Source organism: Pteronotus mesoamericanus, unplaced genomic scaffold, assembly GCF_021234165.1.
Source record: "Pteronotus mesoamericanus isolate MK-2021 breed Mesoamerican mustached bat unplaced genomic scaffold, CSHL_Meso_final contig_657, whole genome shotgun sequence".
In the NCBI taxonomy this organism is placed as follows: Eukaryota; Metazoa; Chordata; class Mammalia; order Chiroptera; family Mormoopidae; genus Pteronotus; species Pteronotus mesoamericanus.
The window spans coordinates 3655537-3675282 of NW_026555229.1; the positions used below are offsets into that span (position 1 = coordinate 3655537).

The 19746-nt window shown below is 40.3% G+C and overlaps 1 protein-coding gene and 1 pseudogene across 2 annotated transcripts in view; one reads left to right on the top strand and one right to left on the bottom strand.

Annotated features, from left to right (window-relative positions):
* ENTPD7 (ectonucleoside triphosphate diphosphohydrolase 7) overlaps window positions 1-18975 on the top strand; it is a 39752-nt gene extending 20777 nt beyond the window's left edge. For both annotated transcript variants that reach the window (XM_054581341.1, XM_054581342.1), the window contains 8 exons: window positions 882-985; window positions 3132-3188; window positions 6128-6261; window positions 9959-10125; window positions 12694-13018; window positions 14867-14952; window positions 15989-16150; window positions 17625-18975. In XM_054581341.1, coding sequence (XP_054437316.1) covers window positions 882-985; window positions 3132-3188; window positions 6128-6261; window positions 9959-10125; window positions 12694-13018; window positions 14867-14952; window positions 15989-16150; window positions 17625-17856 — 1267 coding nt within the window. In that variant the 3' untranslated portion in view covers window positions 17857-18975. The remainder of the gene's footprint in view (window positions 1-881; window positions 986-3131; window positions 3189-6127; window positions 6262-9958; window positions 10126-12693; window positions 13019-14866; window positions 14953-15988; window positions 16151-17624) is intronic.
* LOC129077102 (receptor-binding cancer antigen expressed on SiSo cells-like) lies at window positions 11362-11938 on the bottom strand (annotated as a pseudogene).
* Window positions 18976-19746: the final 771 nt, after the last annotated feature.

Here is a 19746-nt window from a genome sequence, read left to right on the forward strand (position 1 = left end):
TAGAAACTATTCTTGACATTATATTGAGAGGTTACATTAAGTGTAATTCTTCACTTTGAAGTGCTGACCCCATTCTTCACTAAGTCATGCTGACAACTGTCTGAGCTAGTAAAATATTTCTGGAATGAGTAATTTTAAAAATGCAAGATAATTGGTCTTATTTTTAACTAACATTTTCTCTAGATTCATAGTATTCTAGCTTTGTTTCTTTGCTTTTCTTTGTCTGATAATATTGATAACATAAATCTTTAGAAGAGAAAACAACCCTATAGATACTAAGCTTCAAATGTTATTCCCAAATTGTTATGACCTTTGGGTTTGATCCTGATCTGGGGTTTTCAGATGATAAGATTTTATAAAGAAGAAAGTTTAACTGAAATATGGAAAAGGAGATCCAAGCTCTCACGGTAGCTTATGTAACAGAGCACGAAAACCCGCGGACCCTGACAGCGCCTCTGGTGCGCTGAAGTGCGGTGTTGTTTCTGAAGACTGTGCTCCCCAATTTAACTGCTTACTTTCACAGCAGTTGGGAAAAATGTAATTAGACCTATTTTAATAGGTTGCGTAACTGTGCTTCAACTTCCTGTGGCTTATGCAGCCTGTGAGAGGCATAGGACCATAGTCTCATCTCTTAACACTGCTTGAACTGAACATCACAGAAAGGAGAAGTATTATCATAACCATATTGCCTTTTAAGTGGGAGGCTATGTTTTGAAGGCAGTTTAAACCTTTGGAATGAAGAGGCGTGGGAGAAAGGCAGGGCTTGACGAGGGATGGGGTAGGTGGACGGTGAGGTCATAACAGGGCTAAGTAGAAGAAGGACAGTTGAGGCTGATTTTGAGAAGAGAATTTAACGATTAACTTTTGGTTCTTTCTTGCAGGAAGCAGTTGGCTATCTTGGCTGATCTAGTGAGGGATTTACCACTGGAGTTTGACTTCCTCTTTTCACAATCTCAGGCAGAAGTGATCTCTGGGAAGCAGGAAGGTATTGGGCCTTGCGGGGCGTGCTGGTTTACCTCCCAGCCAACCACAGTGTAGTCTCTCTAACGGGCATCCAGATTACGTTATATATCTGATTTTTGTTTTTCTAACAATTTTCTCAATTCTGCTATTTGATTTGCATGTTATGCATTGGTATCTGTTTTAAAATACTGCTTCTAGAAATCATAAATTTGTTTTTTTAACTTTGTGCTAAGGACTGTGTTTATAAGAATGTATTACTATTTAATGGTGATTCCAAATGGATCTTTGGTTAGCTAATTGTAGTTTTGAAAACATACATACACCTAGGAATTGTACTGAGTTTGTCAAATTCAAATGTAAAGCAAATTATTAAAGTAAGGGGATACTTTAATTTCAGGGACTGATCAGGATAGTTACTTTTGTTTTGTTATGGGCTCGCCCATTATTGCACTTACTATGCAGTATTGATGCTTCCCTAAACCCCCCACACTATTGGGTTTGTAGCTTAGGGGTGGAGTCGAACGGGTGTCCTCATGTAGCCCATATGTGGCCTGTAAGATGAATGATATTTTAATTTCTTGAAAAAGATGATCTTTTATATCTTCTAGTTGCATTTTATATAAGGGAAAAGATTTTTTTTCAATTTCAACATTGCATTTTTCAGTCCCAAAATTTTCAATTAATTCTTTTTATATTCTATTTCTTTGTTGAGGTTTTCTGTCTTTCCACTCATTAGAAGACTGATTTTATTCCTTGGTTATGAAGCTGCTTTAATACCTTTGCCTGATAATTCTGACATCTTTGTCCTACCAGGGTTGGCATCTTTTGACCATCTTTTCCCTTATGAGTTGAGATTTTCCTAGTTCTTTGTACGCCAAGTAATTTTATATTATAATCTGGACATTTTGAATATTACATTATGAGAGCCTCTGTCTGGTTTCAAGCATGAGAAGAATATTGTTTGTTTGAGCAGACAGTTGACCTGGCTAGATTCAGGCCTCAAGTTCTGACCTGCCTTCTACAGGCTATGATTCTATTCATTCATTTTTCAAAGCCATGGCACTGCTATTTGGATTTGTCCCATGTGTGTGCCAGCCGTTGGCCAATCTGCAACCTGGGCATAGCCCATTGGTTGTCTGGCCCCTACCTCAGTTCTCAAAACCTTTGATATGTTGTTTACAGTCTGGTCCGTGCATATATAGTTTGGAGGTGAGCCCAGGAGTTCATGCACCACTTTATTTCCTTCTCTCCATGATCTCTCCCCCCGACATTTTCTGTTTCCCCAGGGCTTACATTTATGGTCTTCCAGTCAGAAAGCTAGAGTTTTAATTTGTCCACTCTTGCATGAATTCCTATGATTGTGTCTGCATCCAGGGCCAAGAGGTAGGAGAGAGAGGAGCGGGGTAAAAAAAAAGCATTAGGGATGTGCTGCAACTGTTGAGGCACAGCTCCTGTTGTCAGAGAGAAGGATTCCCATCCCTCAGAGGTTTAGGTCCCTGCCCAACATTCACTTCTGCTGCTGCAGGATTGCCTGGTAGGAGAGAACAAAACAAAGGAAAGAGAGCAAGGTATTTTCCCGACTCTCACTAAACCTTCGGAGTCTTCTTTCCAGCTCCTTGGAACAGAAAGCAAGCAAGTTCTTTCTGTCCACACCTGGTGTGTACTTTCGTTCCGATCAAGCCACTTTAGAGTCCAGGCCAGGCAATGTAAGGGGAAAAGAAGGGGAAGCTCATTACTGGTTTGGTGCTTCTTTCAGTTCTGATCTCTGTCCCAGCATGTCCACTGTCATTTACTTGCAGAGGTCTCAGAAAGCTGCCCCCTACATTCTTTCCAGAGCTTATACTTACATTCAGCGGGGAGGCAGGGTGGAATGTGTTTACTCCATCTGGTCCAGAACCAGAACTCCAAGATTCACTTCATTGAATGTTTGTTTCTACATAATAATTCCTATTCATTGTAGGAAATTTAGAATTGCAGATGGTTTTAAAAGGAAAAACATCACAAGATAAAAGATTTTAAATTCATACATTGAGAATGTGGACTAAAATACTATTAGCACCTTTTCCAAGAAAAGCAGAGTAAGAGCAGCCCTGCGGGGAGAGAGGTGCATGCAGGGCATAGCGGGAGAAAATTTAGTGGGGGCTTTTACTCATATATTTCTCTCTTAGGTGTTTATGCATGGATTGGAATCAACTTTGTTTTGGGAAGATTTGACCATGAGGATGGTGAGTAATGTTGTCTTTTTATGGAGTTCTTTAATTAAGGACTGAAGGTTTCTTTTTCACTTTTTAGTATGGAAAGTTTCAAACTATCACAAAAATAGAGTAAATAATAAAATGAACCTCTATGAATTTGTTACCCAGACTCAACACTTTACTAACATTTTGCCATTTTTTTTTCCTCCACACTTTTTTTTTCCCTCTACCCTTTTTTTTCCTATTGGATTTTTTTTTAGAACAATAAACACCTTTATTACATGAGTTAAGGTAGTAGGGAGGAGGATATATTTACCTTTCTGGGCCTTGATTTTCCTCAGAACGCCAGCTCCTTACCCTCCAGCACAGAGCCATCTGCCCGGCCACTCTGTCCTGGTCTTGGAGGATGCCTGTAAGAAGCTTGCCCTGCGGCCCTGCTCCTCTACAAGACGCCTGTTTTGGGCATTCTTTTTCCTTCCATTGTATTTCTTCTGAATTTTCTTTGGTTGTTTTTTGTTTAAAATCTCTTCCTCGTCAGGAGTCAGCTTGGCCCCCTTCTTGCCCAGGGGCAGTGAGTGGGGCTCAGACCACTGTCGGTGGGCGTGGTGTGCTGTCAATGCAGGTTTTTTTTAAAAGCTTTTCATTTATTTTTATTGTATTATTTTCCGACAGTGCAGTTCTTTACTAGGGTCTTGGTAAGGACCAGTTTGTTGTTGGATGCGTTGCAGACAACATCAATGATCCTTGTTTGGCGTGTACAACACTCTGAGCCCCCGGAGAAGTTGCCCATGTCCGACCTCAAGGCTCGGTACACAGGCGGACTGTGTGTGTGGGGTGGGGGCCGATCTTAGTGTGGGCAGCAGGGCGTCCCAGCTCATGTGTTCGCTTGTGGTAGGGCTTTCTCTGCCCCTGTCTTGTGGTGCTTATGCCAGTTGTCCTGAGAGAGGACCATGGCTCTGCACCAGCTGGAGAGAGCTTTCCTATTGGATTTTTAAATGCAAACTCCAGGCATATTTTACCTTCACGTTCTTTAGTATATATCTCTAACAGATAAGGAGTTTCAAAACAAAAAACATACCCACAAAGCCATTTTTATGTTTAACAAAATTAATTCCTAATAGGTAATACCCATTTAATACCCAGGTAGAGACTTTGCCAATTGTCTCAAGAATATTTATTTGTATCTGTCTTCTTCAAATCAGAACCTTGTTGAACAAGGATCATAAATGTCATTTGATTGATATGTCTCTTTTAATCTGTAACAGCTACCTTTCTCCCCACCTCTTTTTTTCAAGTCATTTGTTAAAAAAAACAAAAAAGTAGTCATTGGATAGAATGAATTTGCCATGTTCTAAATTTGGTTGACTGCATCATTGTGGGGCCTTTAACGTGTTTCTCATCCCCTTTTATGTCCTATAAACTGGAGATTAGATATAGAGGCTTTATTAGACTCCAGTTCAGTTCTTCTCACAAGAATAAAGCATAGGTGGTGCGAATGTTCCTTCCTCCATCATGTCAAGAGTCTGTGTGATGTTTGGTTGTCTCACTTGTAGCCATGTTAAGTCTAATCAGGTATTCATGGTTCAGGTATTGTCAGCCTGGTCTAATCTGTTATAAAAATTCCCCATTCACTTTTCACTTATTAATTTAGTAGCCAATTATGATCTGTTGCTTAGATCTCTTTTTTCACTAGAAGTTGCAAAATGATGATTTTGCTAATTCTGTCATTCCTTCTACATTTAACAGCTGGAATTTTTTTTTTAAAGATTTTATTTATTTATTTTTAGAGATGTGGAAGGGAGAGAGAAGAGAGGGGGAGAAATATCAATGTGCTAGAGAAACATTGATTGGTTGCCTCTTGCACGCCCCCAGCTGGGGAACCTGGCCCACAACCCAGTCATGTGCCCCAAATGGGAATTGAACCCATGACCCTATGCTTCACAGGATGGCACCCAATCCACTGAGCCACGCCAGCCAGGGCTGGAATTTTTATAAAATGAAATCTTCATCAACTATTTGGTTATCCTTAAATACAGTTCTTATGGGAAAGACAAAATAAATCTTTGATTCTTTCCCTTTATTTATCAAAATAATGAGTAGGTATCCTAGCAGCTTCCAACCAGGGGAGTTTATTTTCAGTATTATTATGAACTTGTGGATTTTAATGGAGTTGAGGCATTACAGTCCATCATATCACTATTTTTTTGGTGCTTTGGTGCTCAAAATACACCATCACTGATGAGCTGGGATACCTTTAAGTTCACTCTTGTACCCTTTGAACATGACCTCAGCAGTTCTGTATGTCCTATGCCACTTGGCACATCAGTGTTCCATGCTCATCTTGTACGTTGACTCTAGACCTGATTATCAGGTTTTTATTTTTTTAGAGGACCCTTGGTTTCTTTTAATGGAAAATGATATTTATAGGCTGTGGTCTAAATACCAGGGATGCTCATTGCTCTTGGATTATCATTGTTTCTAGGCCTAGGAAATATGTACTTTTTAGAAAGAAAAAAAATATACCATGAGTTCATAGTGGTTATCTCCAGCTCATATTGAAGGTTATAAGGTTATTGTTTAATTTCTTCAGTTTTATACTTTTATCCTTCTTCTTTTATGCTGAATATTTGTTCCTAAAGATATTAACATAAATTTTTGCATTATTTCATAATATATGTTTAATGGTTTTAAAATAATAATAATATCAATAATATCACCAATAAGACTACTAGAATGTGGTTTAAGATATTTGTTTCTTTTGTCATTAAATATATTCTACAAGGAATATTATCAAAATACCATGTTTTAAGTCACTTGAAATAATTCTCTGTGTCATGCATAGTTAATACAGTTAATTTCTTTCAGTTTGCTTTCAATTTTTTAAGTGGCTCCTGTTTTTTGTTTTTTCCTTTTTGACTTAATTTTGGTTTTAAATTACTAGACCCCTTCTGTTCCCTTGTTTATTTCAGGATCAGATGCTGAAGCTCCTCAGGAATTGGCAACAGGGCGCAGAAGGACAGTAGGAATATTGGATATGGGAGGAGCCTCTCTTCAAATTGCATATGAAGTTCCTACCTCAGCCTCTGTTCTTCCTCCAAAACAGGTATTTTACCTTTTAGGGAAAGTTGCTAGGAATGCTAGTATTTAAAAAGAAGGGCACCATCTTTGGATGTAGACCAGTTTGCCTGGGTACAAATATTTGTTCAGATACTTGCTAGCTTGTGTTATCTCTCTGAGCATCAGTTTCCTTATATGTAGAAAGAGAATAATAATAGTATCTATTTATAGCAGGGAGCAATGCATTGTGGGGAGCGCCGTGGTGGAGCGCGGGGCTCCTGGATCTGAGGGTTACTGTCCGGAGCCAGCTGAGGAGGGAGCAGGGCTCTGATTCCCTCAGAGCTCGTCCCAGGTTTGTCACGGATGGGGAGAATAAACACGCGTCGTCCCAAACACTTATCTGTTTGCCAGGAGAGGGGACATGGCACTTCCCTTTAGGGGAGAAGGCCCCAAACCTCCATGTCCAAAGGCTTTTATTGAGAACCATGTGCACAGGGGTATACAGCAAAGCTCATTAATCAATGTCCAAAGGCTTTGTTTACAGAAAACAGACAGAGATCATGGATAACAAGCGGAGGAACACAAGAGATCTGCCTCAGGTCAGGGTCTGTGAACAAGTAAATCTTCCCAGTATGAGCCAGTTATCATTGCTTTTGAGGGAAGAACAAAACATGCTTAGAGGAACTTACTTTTAGGCCTGATTGTCCCCAGAACCACCCGAATTAGTTTAGGGCTGTACCTGCCTTTACTGTTGTTCATGCCTGAGCCAGGGGGTTGGAGCAGAGCCACCAAGAGATAAGGAGACTTCTTTCAGATAGAATGAGGACTCTGGCTCTGTCCAAGCCGAGCCAAGGGGTGCAGGCCTTTTTGCTCTTTTTTCTTGTCCCCCCCAAGTCCTTGCCCTGCTGCCCATACCGACCGATGTCTGGCTTAGGTTGTCCTTCCTCTTGAGAGAACGTACCTGTCATCAACAACTGACCATCACAGGGCCAAGCAGGGTGAGGTGAGGGGGACAGGTTTCATCTCCTCAGTGGCCTGTTTTCCCAAGGCCTCCTTGATTAGCTCCAGCCTTGGGGCCCTCTCGCCTGTTGGCGAGGCTACAGTCCTTGAAACCAGGTGGGTGTTTCCCAACGTCTATTTCATAAAGTTGTGAGGATAAAATATCACAAAGTATTTAAAGCATTAAGCAAACTGCCAAGCATATAATCAAAATTTAATACATTTTAGCAATTATAAATATACTGCCTATATCCCAGGATTGCCTGAGAATTAAACATGGTAGTACATATAAATCCCAGAGCATAGTATTTGATATGTACTTGTTCATTAAGTTTACTCCCTTTTCCTTGCCAAAGATTCCATTCTTATAATATCCCTTACCTAACTAGAATTTAAAGAATGCACTTTGAGGGAGAAATTTTATCATAGAGAGGAAAAGAAGATACAGTCACCTGTGAGCACCTATTACGTGCAGGGAATGAGAAATGTTACAGTGGCCCCAAAAGCTTGTAACCTATCAGTGGAGACAGCCTGCAGTAGCGGGCAAACCATGACAGTGCTTTGATTTGATGCAAACCAAGGTTTCTCATCAAAAACGTCAGTAGTTGGCATTACTGACATTTTGGTCTGGATAAGTCTTTGTTGGGACTGTCCTGTGCATCATATGATGTTTAGTGGTATCCCTCGCCTCTGCTAGATGCTAGTAACACCCCCCCAGCCCCACCTCTCAGTTTTAACAACCAAAAGTATCTCCACATGTTGCCAAATGCCCCTTGGGGTTACAAAATCACCCTGGTTGCGAACCTTTGGTCTAAACAAAGCTGTGACAGTGTGTGAACTGGCAGGGTCAATTGCATTTGCAAGGCTTGATCAGGGATCCTGTGAGCTTCCACGGTTCCCCATTTGCCGGGGCCTTGGGTGATGATAGGTTTTTGCATAGCGGAACCTGAAGGAAGGCCATCGGCGTAAAGCAAACAGAATGCACAAAGGCACAGAAAAAGCAAAGAGCCCAGAATATCCAAGGGATGATGAATAGCCTGTTGAGGTGCAGGATTTGCAGTTGCAGTAAAAAGTAAGGCCAGGAAGATGAGATGAAGTTAAATCATGAGGAGTCTTGGTGCCATGCTGGGGATTTGGCTTTTATATCTACAGATAGTGGGGAAGCAGCAAAGGTTTTTGAGTATGGCATTCATTATGGGCTTTAGTTTCATCATCTTTGAAATAATTAAACCCTGAATGTCCTTCCCAGCTCTGAATTTGGTGACTATGTTAACTGTATGGCTTTGATCCAATGAGTGTATTTTTTAAGAAAATAATTGTGGTATTAGAGAAAGAAATGCAGGTCAGGGTGAGAAGTAATAGGGGGCTAAGCTAGACAATGTAAGTGGAAATGGAAAGAAAGAGACCAATTTGGGACATTTTGGAGTGAAAAACCAATGTAATGTGGTGGTGTGGGCAGTCAGGGAGGGTTGGCCAGTGACTCCGAGGGTCCAGCTCAGGGAACTAACTGACGTGTGGGGAGCCCAGTTACTGAGAGAGAGAGAGAGAGAGAGAGAGACCACAGGGGAAGGGGCAGAGTTGGTGCTGAGCTAACCAGGATGTCCGGGTGGTTTGGGTGAGAGAGCATCTTTCTGGTTTCTAGCTGAGGTCCTACAACCAATGAATTCAATTTTGGGTAGATTGAATTTGAAATAACTGTTGAACACATGTGTCTAAATAGCTCACAAGACTGTTGGACATTTGGGTTTGGCAACCTGCCAAAAAGTCTCTGCCAGGGTTGGCAATTTTGGGAACTAGGTTGTGAGATTTTTTTAGTCTATATTTGTTAGTATGTATTCAGCAGGTGAAATGAAGGCATGGTTCTGATACAAAAAGGATAAGTGACAGGTGAAACAGGGCCTTAAAGTCTTAAATGAGTGACATTTTTGTGTCTGCAGATTTAGAAAGCAGCACTGGTATAGGAATGGACTCTCAAACAACAAAGTTGTATATATAACAATATAATGGATCCTAAAGATAGATCTAAGAGCTTAATAAAAAAAGGAAAAAAACAATGAGGCATAACACAATAGCACGTCTAAAAACTTAAATAATCCTAAATGCCTTATGTATTTTTTTGTACAATTCACAAAATTGTGTACATTCACAAAATTATGCAACCACGATTGTTGAATTCCAGAATGTTTTCATCAGTCCAAAAAGAACCTTCATACTCATTACCAGTTAAAGAGAAAGAGAGAGAGAGAACATGAATACCTTTTCTTTGGAGGTACACTGAAGTTGGACTTTTCCAATCCCGAATCTGTAACAGGGAACATTAGGACTTCTTGAATAGTTTTAGAAAAGGCCATTGAATAGATCTCATGAAGATCTCCCAAATTCCTTTAATTTATTTTTATCAAAGGATTTTTTTCTAATTATAAAAACAGTACATTCCTATTTTGGAGAAATGAAAAATGAGAAAAACACAAGAAAACGACGACATCTGTATTCATTCTACGTTCTATAAAACTACAAATAGTGTTTTAGTCTTTACGTTGGTGTTTAGCTTCTGATTTGTTCTTTCTTGTACAGTCTTATCATTTATATTTTTGTTTAAAATAATGCTACGAGGATGAAAGAATGCCACAAGATATTTTAGAGAGTAGTCATAACAAATGAAGCCTGGGGTATTAGCAATGTCCTAGCTTTCTAGAAATCAACCTAACTAAAATTCCCTTTTTCCTCTTTACATTGCATTACAGGAAGAAGCTGCAAAGATCCTGCTGGCTGAATTCAACCTGGGTTGTGATGTGCAACACACCGAACATGTGTACAGGGTTTATGTCACCACCTTTCTGGGTTTTGGAGGCAATTTTGCCCGACAGCGCTATGAAGACCTTGTGCTGAATGAAACTCTTAACAAAAACAGGTACATTTGACATGGGACCTGTGCTTCTGACATAGAATGTTGTCAGGTTGCAGATATCAGAAATATTCATGCCCTACTAAGATATGTCCTTGTGTTCTCCTTCCTGACCAGCACTACCAATGGGGTAGTATCCCTTAGAGACCTTGGTTAGTCAATCAGGGTGAGAGTGTGTTCTAATCTTTATTAGGACCCATAAAAAGGTACAGCAGCTTATCAGGTCAGTATAGTGCTGACCTCTGACTGTCTCACTTCAGACATCACAGGCTTAAGTGAGATTAATTAAGTTGTTAGTTTTAAATGTGCAGTATAATGTAGATTCTAGCAGTTCCTTCCACATGGAAGTGCTCATGACATGTTTCTTGAATTGTTGGTATAGTGGAATTGCATTTTATGTGGCCGTTATGTTCCATAGTGCACTTAAAAAATAAAAAGCGTTGTGTAGTCAAAAGTAACCTTTTTTTTTTAATCCTCACCCAAGGACATGCTTATTGATTTTAGATGGAGGGGATGGGTGGGAGCGAGAGAGGGAGAGAAACAGTGATGTGAGACAGAAACATCAGTCAGTTGCCTCTTGTACACACCCTGACTAGAGACTGAGCTTACAATCTAGGCACATGCCCAGACCGGGAATCAAACCTACGACATTTTGGTTTATGGGACGATGCTCCAGGCAACTGAGCCACACTGGCCATGGCAAAATTAACTTTTAAATTGTTCTCTCATTAATTCCAGAATCACCACTTGTTCCTCCAGCATGGACCAGATCACTGATTTTTCATTTGAGTATTAGATAAAGCAGACCATAATGTATAGAGAGTTGTGGGTTTTTTTTTTTTAGCATTTAAAATTATTTTATCATTATGTATATTGAAGGGAAGCAGAGCAGATGGCAGAGTTCTTTCCACTGTACAATTATTTACTCCCATTTGTTTAGCTAGAAACACTAGTTTGAAAAGGTATTGATATATCCCATTTGTAGTGGTGCTGGTATATCCCAGTTCTCTATAGTACTCAATTATCATGTTGGCAGCATGTTAAAAAATATTGTCTCATGAGTCTTTTTTGTTTTTGTAAGAATTCAAGAAAATTTGGGAGAATCCTGTTATCCTGGATAATTGATAAATGCATTAAAATTAAGCAGTGTGTTTATATTAAAAAATACTCTTAAATCCATACAAAAGTTGCTTGGTTTGCGGATCTCAGATCACTCCTGCTGACACTATGACATCCAAACAATTATGAAAGTTTCACACCAATTTCGTTTTGTTCCTTCTTCATTAGCCCCTGTGCTTCCTTTTCCATTTTCTTCCTTTGTCTTCTGCTGCCCTTTGTTCTCCGTCTACTGTGTTCTCTGCCTCAGACCTTGCCAGGCCGTGCCATCTCCTTCCCATGCATCGGCCTTTCCTTGCGATGTTTTGTAAGTGACCTCAGATGCTAATCTACTAGAGAAACCTGTGCTTCCAGAGATGTCAAAACATACTGGTTCTCTCTTAATAATGACTTTCTAAGTTTTCCTCATAATTACTATCACGTCCTTCAAATAGGTTCCAGTGTGCCCATTTTGTTGTATTGCTACATTCCCATTCCCTTCGTTAGCCTATGTACTTGTATGTGCATCCTCATCCCAGAAAGTCCACTCTTCAATGTCTGCCTCTTTAGGAACTGATGCATAGTTAACTACAGTTGGCAAAGCTACTTGCTCTCCACTTAATTTTTGTCCTTGGCAAGATCTGCATATTAATCTCTTGAGGAATGAGAATACTATTGCTTGGCAAGTGCGGACTTTTAGTAACTAGAACTGTGTGATGGCCATGGCGGGACTCAAGCCTGTCCCTTCCCTCCCCACTCAGAGCCAGGCGTGTGCACCTCATTGTTGCCAGCCTTTGACACTGACCCACTGCCATGGTCCCCTCAGGAAACTCCTTCAGCCCCTCCCACTTTGCCTCCTCCCAGTCATTATTTTAAACATTAACACCACACTCAACCCTGGCTGGTGTGGCTCAGTGGTTTGAGTGCTGGCCTGAGAACCAAAGGGTTGCCGGTTTGATTCCCAGTCAGGGCACATGCCTGGGTTGTGGGACAGATCCCAAGTAGAGGGCACTCAAGAGGCAGCCACACATTAAGGTTTCCCTCCCTTTCTTTCTCCCCACCTTCCCCCTCTAAAAATAAGTAAAAAACAAACAATCAAAAAAGAACCGCACACTCAGCAGGGTAAGATCTTTGCACTTTTAAGAGGCAAGTGTAAATGAAATCCTGACGCAGAATAGCAGATTCACATCTCCAATTGTACTTTACACTGAGAAATATACATGTTGACTAAAAGGTTGAACAAAACTGATCACTGCCGTATTTCTCTTTTTCTTTTTTGCTAAATTGAATTTGCATAAGTTACATGTTTATGTGACTCAACTACATGGTAATAGTCCATCCTTGTTTCTCGGGATGTCATGTAAAACAGTAACAAGGTATCTGTGAGTCACTTTCTTAGACCAGGTTTGTTCAATTAGGAGTTTGTTAGAGTAGATTGAGCACAGTAGTTGATGTGTTTTGTTCTTCTCATTGTGCTAGGTTGCTGGGTGAGAAGACAGGTCTGAGTACTGACAATCCGTTTCTGGATCCGTGCCTGCCCGTGGGACTCACAGATGTGGTGGAGAGGAACGACCAGGTCCTGCATGTCCGAGGAAGAGGAGACTGGGCGACGTGTGGGGCAATGCTGAGCCCCCTGCTTGCTCGCTCCAACACCAGCCAGGCCTCGCTGAATGGCATCTACCAATCACCAATTGACTTCAACAACAGCGAATTCTATGGTTTCTCAGAGTTTTTTTACTGTACGGAGGATGTGTTACGCATCGGCGGCCGCTACCATGCGCCAACATTTGCCAAGGCTGCTCAGGTGAATTATTAATCAGAAGGACGATTCATGCCATCAGTGGCTATTTATTGGATGCCTAACTTTGCTCGAGGTGCTGTGCTCTTTGCAGGAGTTGTATAAACTCCCATTTCACAGATGAGGAAGTATAGTATTTAGAGAAGTTAGGGAACCCGCTATGCTGTACTGCCTTCAATTAGTTAAGCTTAGCTTTCCAAGGTGTCCTGTCACCCATAGTATCAGCCAGGTCTCACATTTTTGTGGCAGCTGATAGTTTTTCCTCCAACGTACACCAACAGTCTTGCTTAATATTTGTGGCCAAGTAGTGTCATCTTTAGGTATTTTTCCCCTTACTGGGTGTTCCCAGTTGTAATGTATTTTTGGAGATGATGTCACCCAAGTGGGCAAGTCCATTTTTCTTGGTTTGAGCTGTTAAGAAGTTGGTGTGGTATAAGGTCACTCAGAATATTAGAAAGGTGTGAAAATGTGCAGTGATGGTGGCAGAATTTTTTCAATTGAAAATGCAGAAGAAGTAAACATTCATTTTGAGCTTATAGAGGACTTAAGCGTCCTATAGGCTTAAATCATTAGTTACCTGGACAGGTGAAAGTTCAACTAGCTTTCTATAGTTCCTGCTTTAATTTAGATTCATCACTTCGAATTTTTGTGTATATCTCTCTAATCCCTCTATCAGAGAAACTTATGGGAAGACTCTGTTCTTATATTTTTTATTCTTTGCTTTCTTATAATTCTCTAGGGTCCTCTTGGTGGAAGATTTCCAGTAGAATAGTATTGCAGTATGTGTACTTTTCTGTTCCCTAAAGGCAGTCCCTAAGAAATGTTAAGGAAAACCTGGTTTGTATTTGCTTTTTCCTCTCCAGCCTCCAGGAATATCCTCATATTCCCTTTCCTTTTCCAGCGTCCAGGGCTTCCTGACTGTTCATGGCTTGAGTCTTTCTCTCATTTTAAAACTTCTTCAAATTCTATTCCTTGAATACCAAAGAGCTCAAATTATTGCTTGCCTGAGTTGGTAGTGGCTTAATATGTTCTCTTTCCCAGGTAAATGATTTTAGTCCCTTACTTGTTTTTTTCACTTTGACTTTTATCTTTCCAGGGACTCCTTCCCTGGCCAGCCTACCCGAAATTGCAGCCCTCCCCAATATTACCTATTTCCCTTTCCTGCTTTATCTTTCCTGTGAGCATTTATGTCATTCAACACATATTACTTGTGTACATATGTATGTATATTTGGTTATCATCTGTCTCCCACCACTAGAATGTAAGTTTCTGAGAAATGATGAAAATTCAACAGAAATTTTTGCTGTATTTACTGCTGGATCCCCTGGTATGTGAAGTAACACCTGGCACATGGAATAGCACCTGGCACAAAGTAGACATTCAGGAAATGTTAGTTTACCGAACAAACCAAAATTGGGTGAGAATTACCACTTGGAGGTAGGCCAGTGCTAGGTTTTTGACCATCTGTCCCATCTGCTTTACCTGCTTGTGACAGTCCTTTGTAGAGCAAAGCTCTCTTTGGATTTTGATGTTGATATTCCTGTTCCTAAACTTACCCTTCTCTGCAGCCTGAGAGGCTCAGGAGCCACCTCAGGCTGGCTTTGTACTGCACATGGAGGTGCTAGGAATAAAAAGGAGTGTTTCAGTCCACTCAAGTCTCGCAGAAGCCTGAGGGCTGGGACTTGCATTGCACAGGACCTGACACAGTACAGAGTGAATGAATATGCCATTCCCATTTTCCTATGTCAACGAGTAGCCCAAAGGTCACTTTAGAAATGGAACAGCTATGACTGTGGAGAAAGTTACAGAGTTTGCCTCCAATTTCATGTTGTACCATTTCTCTGGTTTTTCCAGGATTACTGTGGCATGACTTGGTCAGTACTAACTCAGAGATTCAAGAATGGCCTTTATTCACCACATGCAGATGAGCATCGACTCAAGTAAGTAACTTCCTTTTCCCCCTTAGATGTGGCATTATAATGTAGGTAAAGTATAATGAAGCAGAGGGGGCAAGCAATGGTACAGATTGGATTTTTTGTTGAAGGAGAATTTGATTCTATCAGATTTTGATTTTTTTGAATTATAGATGCCAAATAATGAACCTATTTTACTGAAACCAAGGGAAACCAGTGGTTACCAGAGTTCTCTCCAAGTGGTTTTAAATCAAAAGTGATGGTCTTTTTTTTTTTAACTTTTTATTAAAATATTAAACATGCAGAGAAGTAGAACTAACAAACATTCATGTAACTATCACTCACCTTCAACAAATAATAGTATTTTATCAGTTTGGTTCATTAGTCCTATCATTTTATAAACATTTCAGTTAAAAAAAATTTTTTTAAAGATTTTATTTATTTTTAGAGAGGGGAAAGGAGGGAGGAAGAGAGGGAGAAAAACATCAATGTGTGGTTGCCTCTTGCGCACCCCCCACTGGCCCTGGCCCTGGCCCACAACCCAGGCATGTGCCCTCAATGGGGATCACACCGGCAACTCTTTGGTTCGCAGGCTGAGCCACTCCAGCCAGGGCTAGTTTAAAAAATTTAAAACATAAAAATAGTATAATCAACTTCTGGGTACTTATCAGCCAGCTTCTCTGCTAACAGTTTATCAACTCCTGACCGGTCTCGCCTCATCTATTTTCCTACCCATAACTCCCCTCTTATCATTGGGTTATTTTGAAGCAAATCCCAGACTTCGTAATTACATATGTAGATATTTCAGCATATTCTCTGAAAATAAGAACCCTTTAAAAAAAAAGAAGAAGAAAGAAAAGAAAACATAGCCATAGTATTATTATTGCCTAAAGGTGCTCTTCACATGTGTGGTAAATGTTAAGATAAAGTAGACTGAAATTTGGCTCCACCTACAGTGAGAAAGGTAAAGATTGTAGAGACAGTGACATCCAGTGGGAGTACGCAAAGGAAAGCATTAGAATTCTTTAAAAATTTTTAAAATTATTTATTTTTTGTCAAACAGGTATCAGTGTTTTAAATCAGCTTGGATGTACCAAGTCCTTCATGAAGGATTCCACTTTCCTTATGACTACCCAAACCTTCAGACAGCCCAGCTGGTGTACGACCGAGAGGTTCAATGGACACTGGGAGCCATTCTGTATAAAACACGATTCCTACCACTTAGGTAAGGTGGACTAACCAAGCTGACATCTTGAGGTCAGAAGATGATAGTGTCTCAGAATAGGTTTCTTAAGTGACACCCCCCAAAACAAACAAGCAAGCAAGCAAACAAACAAGCAAACAAACTCCCTCTATTACTACCAGGTGAAGTGCTGTTACTAACTAGGCATGTTGAAACAGAAAGAAGTTTGAGCATTATGGGTCTGGAGTCTGTTCCTTAGCTTTGCAATTTCATAAATTTAGTTTTATTTGCTGATCCACAACAAATAAACCTTTAGGATTGAACTCTCACTAACCACTTCTAAGATACTGACTGATAAACTAAAATGTAATTCTTAATTTACCCTAAAAAACCTATCTGACTAGAGAACTGGGGTAGGCTGTCTGGGCAGAGCCATTCCAGAAGTGGTGTCCTTGCCTTGGAGCGCTTTTGGTGGGCCTGAATTTGAACAAAGGACATGAGGTGCTCCAAGGGGGATATTTTCATCAAGCGGTGGTAGCCTGATGTCTTGCTGTTGAGAACCATAAGATACTTGGGATAATCTTTAGTTATTCTCTCCCCTGGATTATTTGAGATGAACTAAAATGAACTCTTATTAATTAATGTGTGTGTGTGTGTGTGTGTGTGTGTGTGTGTGTGTGAGAGAGAGAGACTGTTTTACTAAAACTCAGTACTGTCAGAAACTTTGCAGGTACTAGAAGTCAGAGAAGTGGGGAAGTGGAGAGCGTGCACCCTCCCCGAGGGTGACAGCTGCCATGCAGAAGTGCTGTCCCAGCATTTGCCCATTCTCATTTGCCACAAAAAAAGCCAGGAGTCTGTATTTTATATGCAGTCTTTCAGTTTGGAGAGTCACATTAAAACAGAACACCGCAGGTCAAACCAAACAAAAGCCGATGTGGTATCTAGACGGCCAGAGAATGGCCTCTGTTCTAGACAGGCAGAGCACTGCGCTTAGCTTTCCATGTCTCTTCATTTTTGTCCAAGTTACAACAGAATGGATCAGGTGACAGCTTTCTTTAGCCATAACCTAAATCCTCAAAAAGCATAGCAACTTCTTTTAGAGATTTAGGCATACTCTGATTATTCGATTGGATTTGGGGGCCACCCTATTCTCATTAGTACTAAATTTACAAGCTGTATATAGGCCAGAGTTTTATGGGCTCACTCTTAAGATTAACGTTCTAGATGACCAGCCTTGTCTTACTGTTCATTTTTTTGGCTTCTCATTTTGCCCCAAGATCCTGGAGGGTGTAAGCCTGTGAGGCTTCCTCTTCAGGCTTGGAAAGAAAGGCACAGGGAATCACACAACAGCCCTGGGGCTGGGGACATGCTTCAGCTTTGCTTGCTCTATGGAGCTGGTGTCATCGAATGTTTGAGTGAATGCAATAAGTGGGCTAACATCACTGGGCCTTTTAAATCAGCATAAAGGTTTCTCTCTGAAATTGATATTTCTTTTCACCCTCAAATTGTTTCCTAGGGATCTACGGCAGGAAGGTGTCCGACAGGCCCATAGTAGCTGGTTCCGTCTCTCTTTTGTCTACAACCACTATCTCTTCTTCGCCTGTATCCTGGTGGTGCTATTGGCTATCATCCTGTACCTTCTGCGGCTACGCCGAATTCATCATCGTCAAACTCGAGCCTCAGCTCCATTGAACTTGCTGTGGATTGAAGAGGTGGTGCCCATGATGGGGGTACAGGTGGAGCCATGAGGCTGGGCAAAGGCTACGGAGCTTGAGTACTCCAGAGTTGCTGCTCGTCGAATTCCACCACTTTCTTGTACTGGCCTCAGATGCTGCTTTGCTTGACCTTGTGGATTTTTGGCCTTGGAATTTCTACTTTAATATCTTCTTTAATTCCTTCTCAATCTCCAGGTCCTGTTATCTATGAGAAGCTGTAACTTAGTCTGTGAAGAACTAAATAATGAGAGATTGGTGCTAACAAAGATGACCAACCTTAGTCCAATCGATCTGCTCCTTTATCTGAGAGACCTGGTGTGTTCCCGGAATTCAGACTTTCCTCGCCTTGCTAAAGCATGAAGTTTGGCATTGGGCACACTAGAAGCAAGGCTGAAACCAAACTTGGAGCATCTGATACAAAGTCGAAGACATTCTAGCAAGTGCAGCAGCCCCTTCTTTCTCTGTAACAGAGAGATCATTTATGTGGACATCCACAACCTTTAATAGGGATCCAAGATAATTTGCAGTTCAGTGGGACAGATATGAATTTCCAGGCAATCAAAATAACACAACTTCCTTGCTTCCTTGACAAAGAAGCCATTATGAGCATGGTCCAAGGTTCCTGACTTACTGTTGCTGATGTTAGTATGTGATTTTAAAGGGTTAGAACCCCTTCTAAATGGTTGGTCCATTGAAGATTTTGACTAAATCTTATCTGATGTCTTGTATGATCAGGATAGAAAATTTTTCCATGTCTGTGTGCCTCAGAGGCTGTTTGGGCATTAATTTTTCTTTTTGAGCCTTAAATGTGCTTGTACAATGGAGCAACTGTGATGGGGATTAGAGATCTGGGTTTCCTTTCAGGTCACTGTCCTCTAAGCCTATTTTATTTTTTATTTTTTATTTTTTATTGAATTTATTGGGGTGATACTGGTTAATAAACTTATATAGGTTTCAGGTGTACATCATCTGTATATTGTATTGTGTGTTCACCAGCCCAAGTCTCTAGGCCTATTTTTATGAGTCCGTATACAGGAAGATTCAAGAGTTCTTTATTTCACTAAGATCAATATATAGTTTGGGAAGGGACATACTTGGTTTGTTTTTAAAGAAGGAAAGAACAATATTAGGATAGTGGGCAAAATAAATCCACACTCTTATTTATTAAGCTTTTCTGAGAAATTGAAAATTTCTCAATTTGATTCTTGGAATGTCTGTAAAGAAGCAAATTCTAAACTCTGGAATAAATAGATAAATCTGTTAATAAGGTCCTTGGAAACTTTCAGAACCTTTGTTAAGAGATTGCTCAGTTGCAAACAGCATTTCTCTTAACAAGGAGAGAGGAAAAGCCATAATAATTACATTTTTATCCACTACCCTTCAGGATCTTTGTTCCTCCTCCACACTTAGCCTTTAAGTTGCATGAAGATTTCTTATTAATCAACTTCCCCCTTCCCTCATGGAATCTTCTTTATACTTTATCCTTTCCTATATGTAGCTTTGAATGTTCTGCCCAGGAATGTGCTCCCAGAATTGAAGTAGCCTTCTTTTCTTGTTTTGTTGCCTTTGATTTCTAAAATTAGAGGAATAGGATTATGGGCCCTGACTTTAAAGGAAAGAAGAAGTAAAATTATTAAAATATAAATTTCATACTGGGAGCAGAGGGACTAAAAGAAATCAAGATCCCTCCTAAAAATAAACAGGGGAAAATGAGTATACTGACTCTTTGTTGGTAGGTGAAAAGGTAACAAATCTTGAATTGTTTCCAAATTAAATAATGGGTCTAACAAAGTGTCTTATAGTGTCCTTTGGAAATATTTTATTAGGACTCATCACAGCAATTTCCATTAATTTTTAAGTCTTCTAAATTGCCTTTTCTTTGACTTCTTATCTTTCTGTCACTGTGAGCAAGCCCTTGCCTTA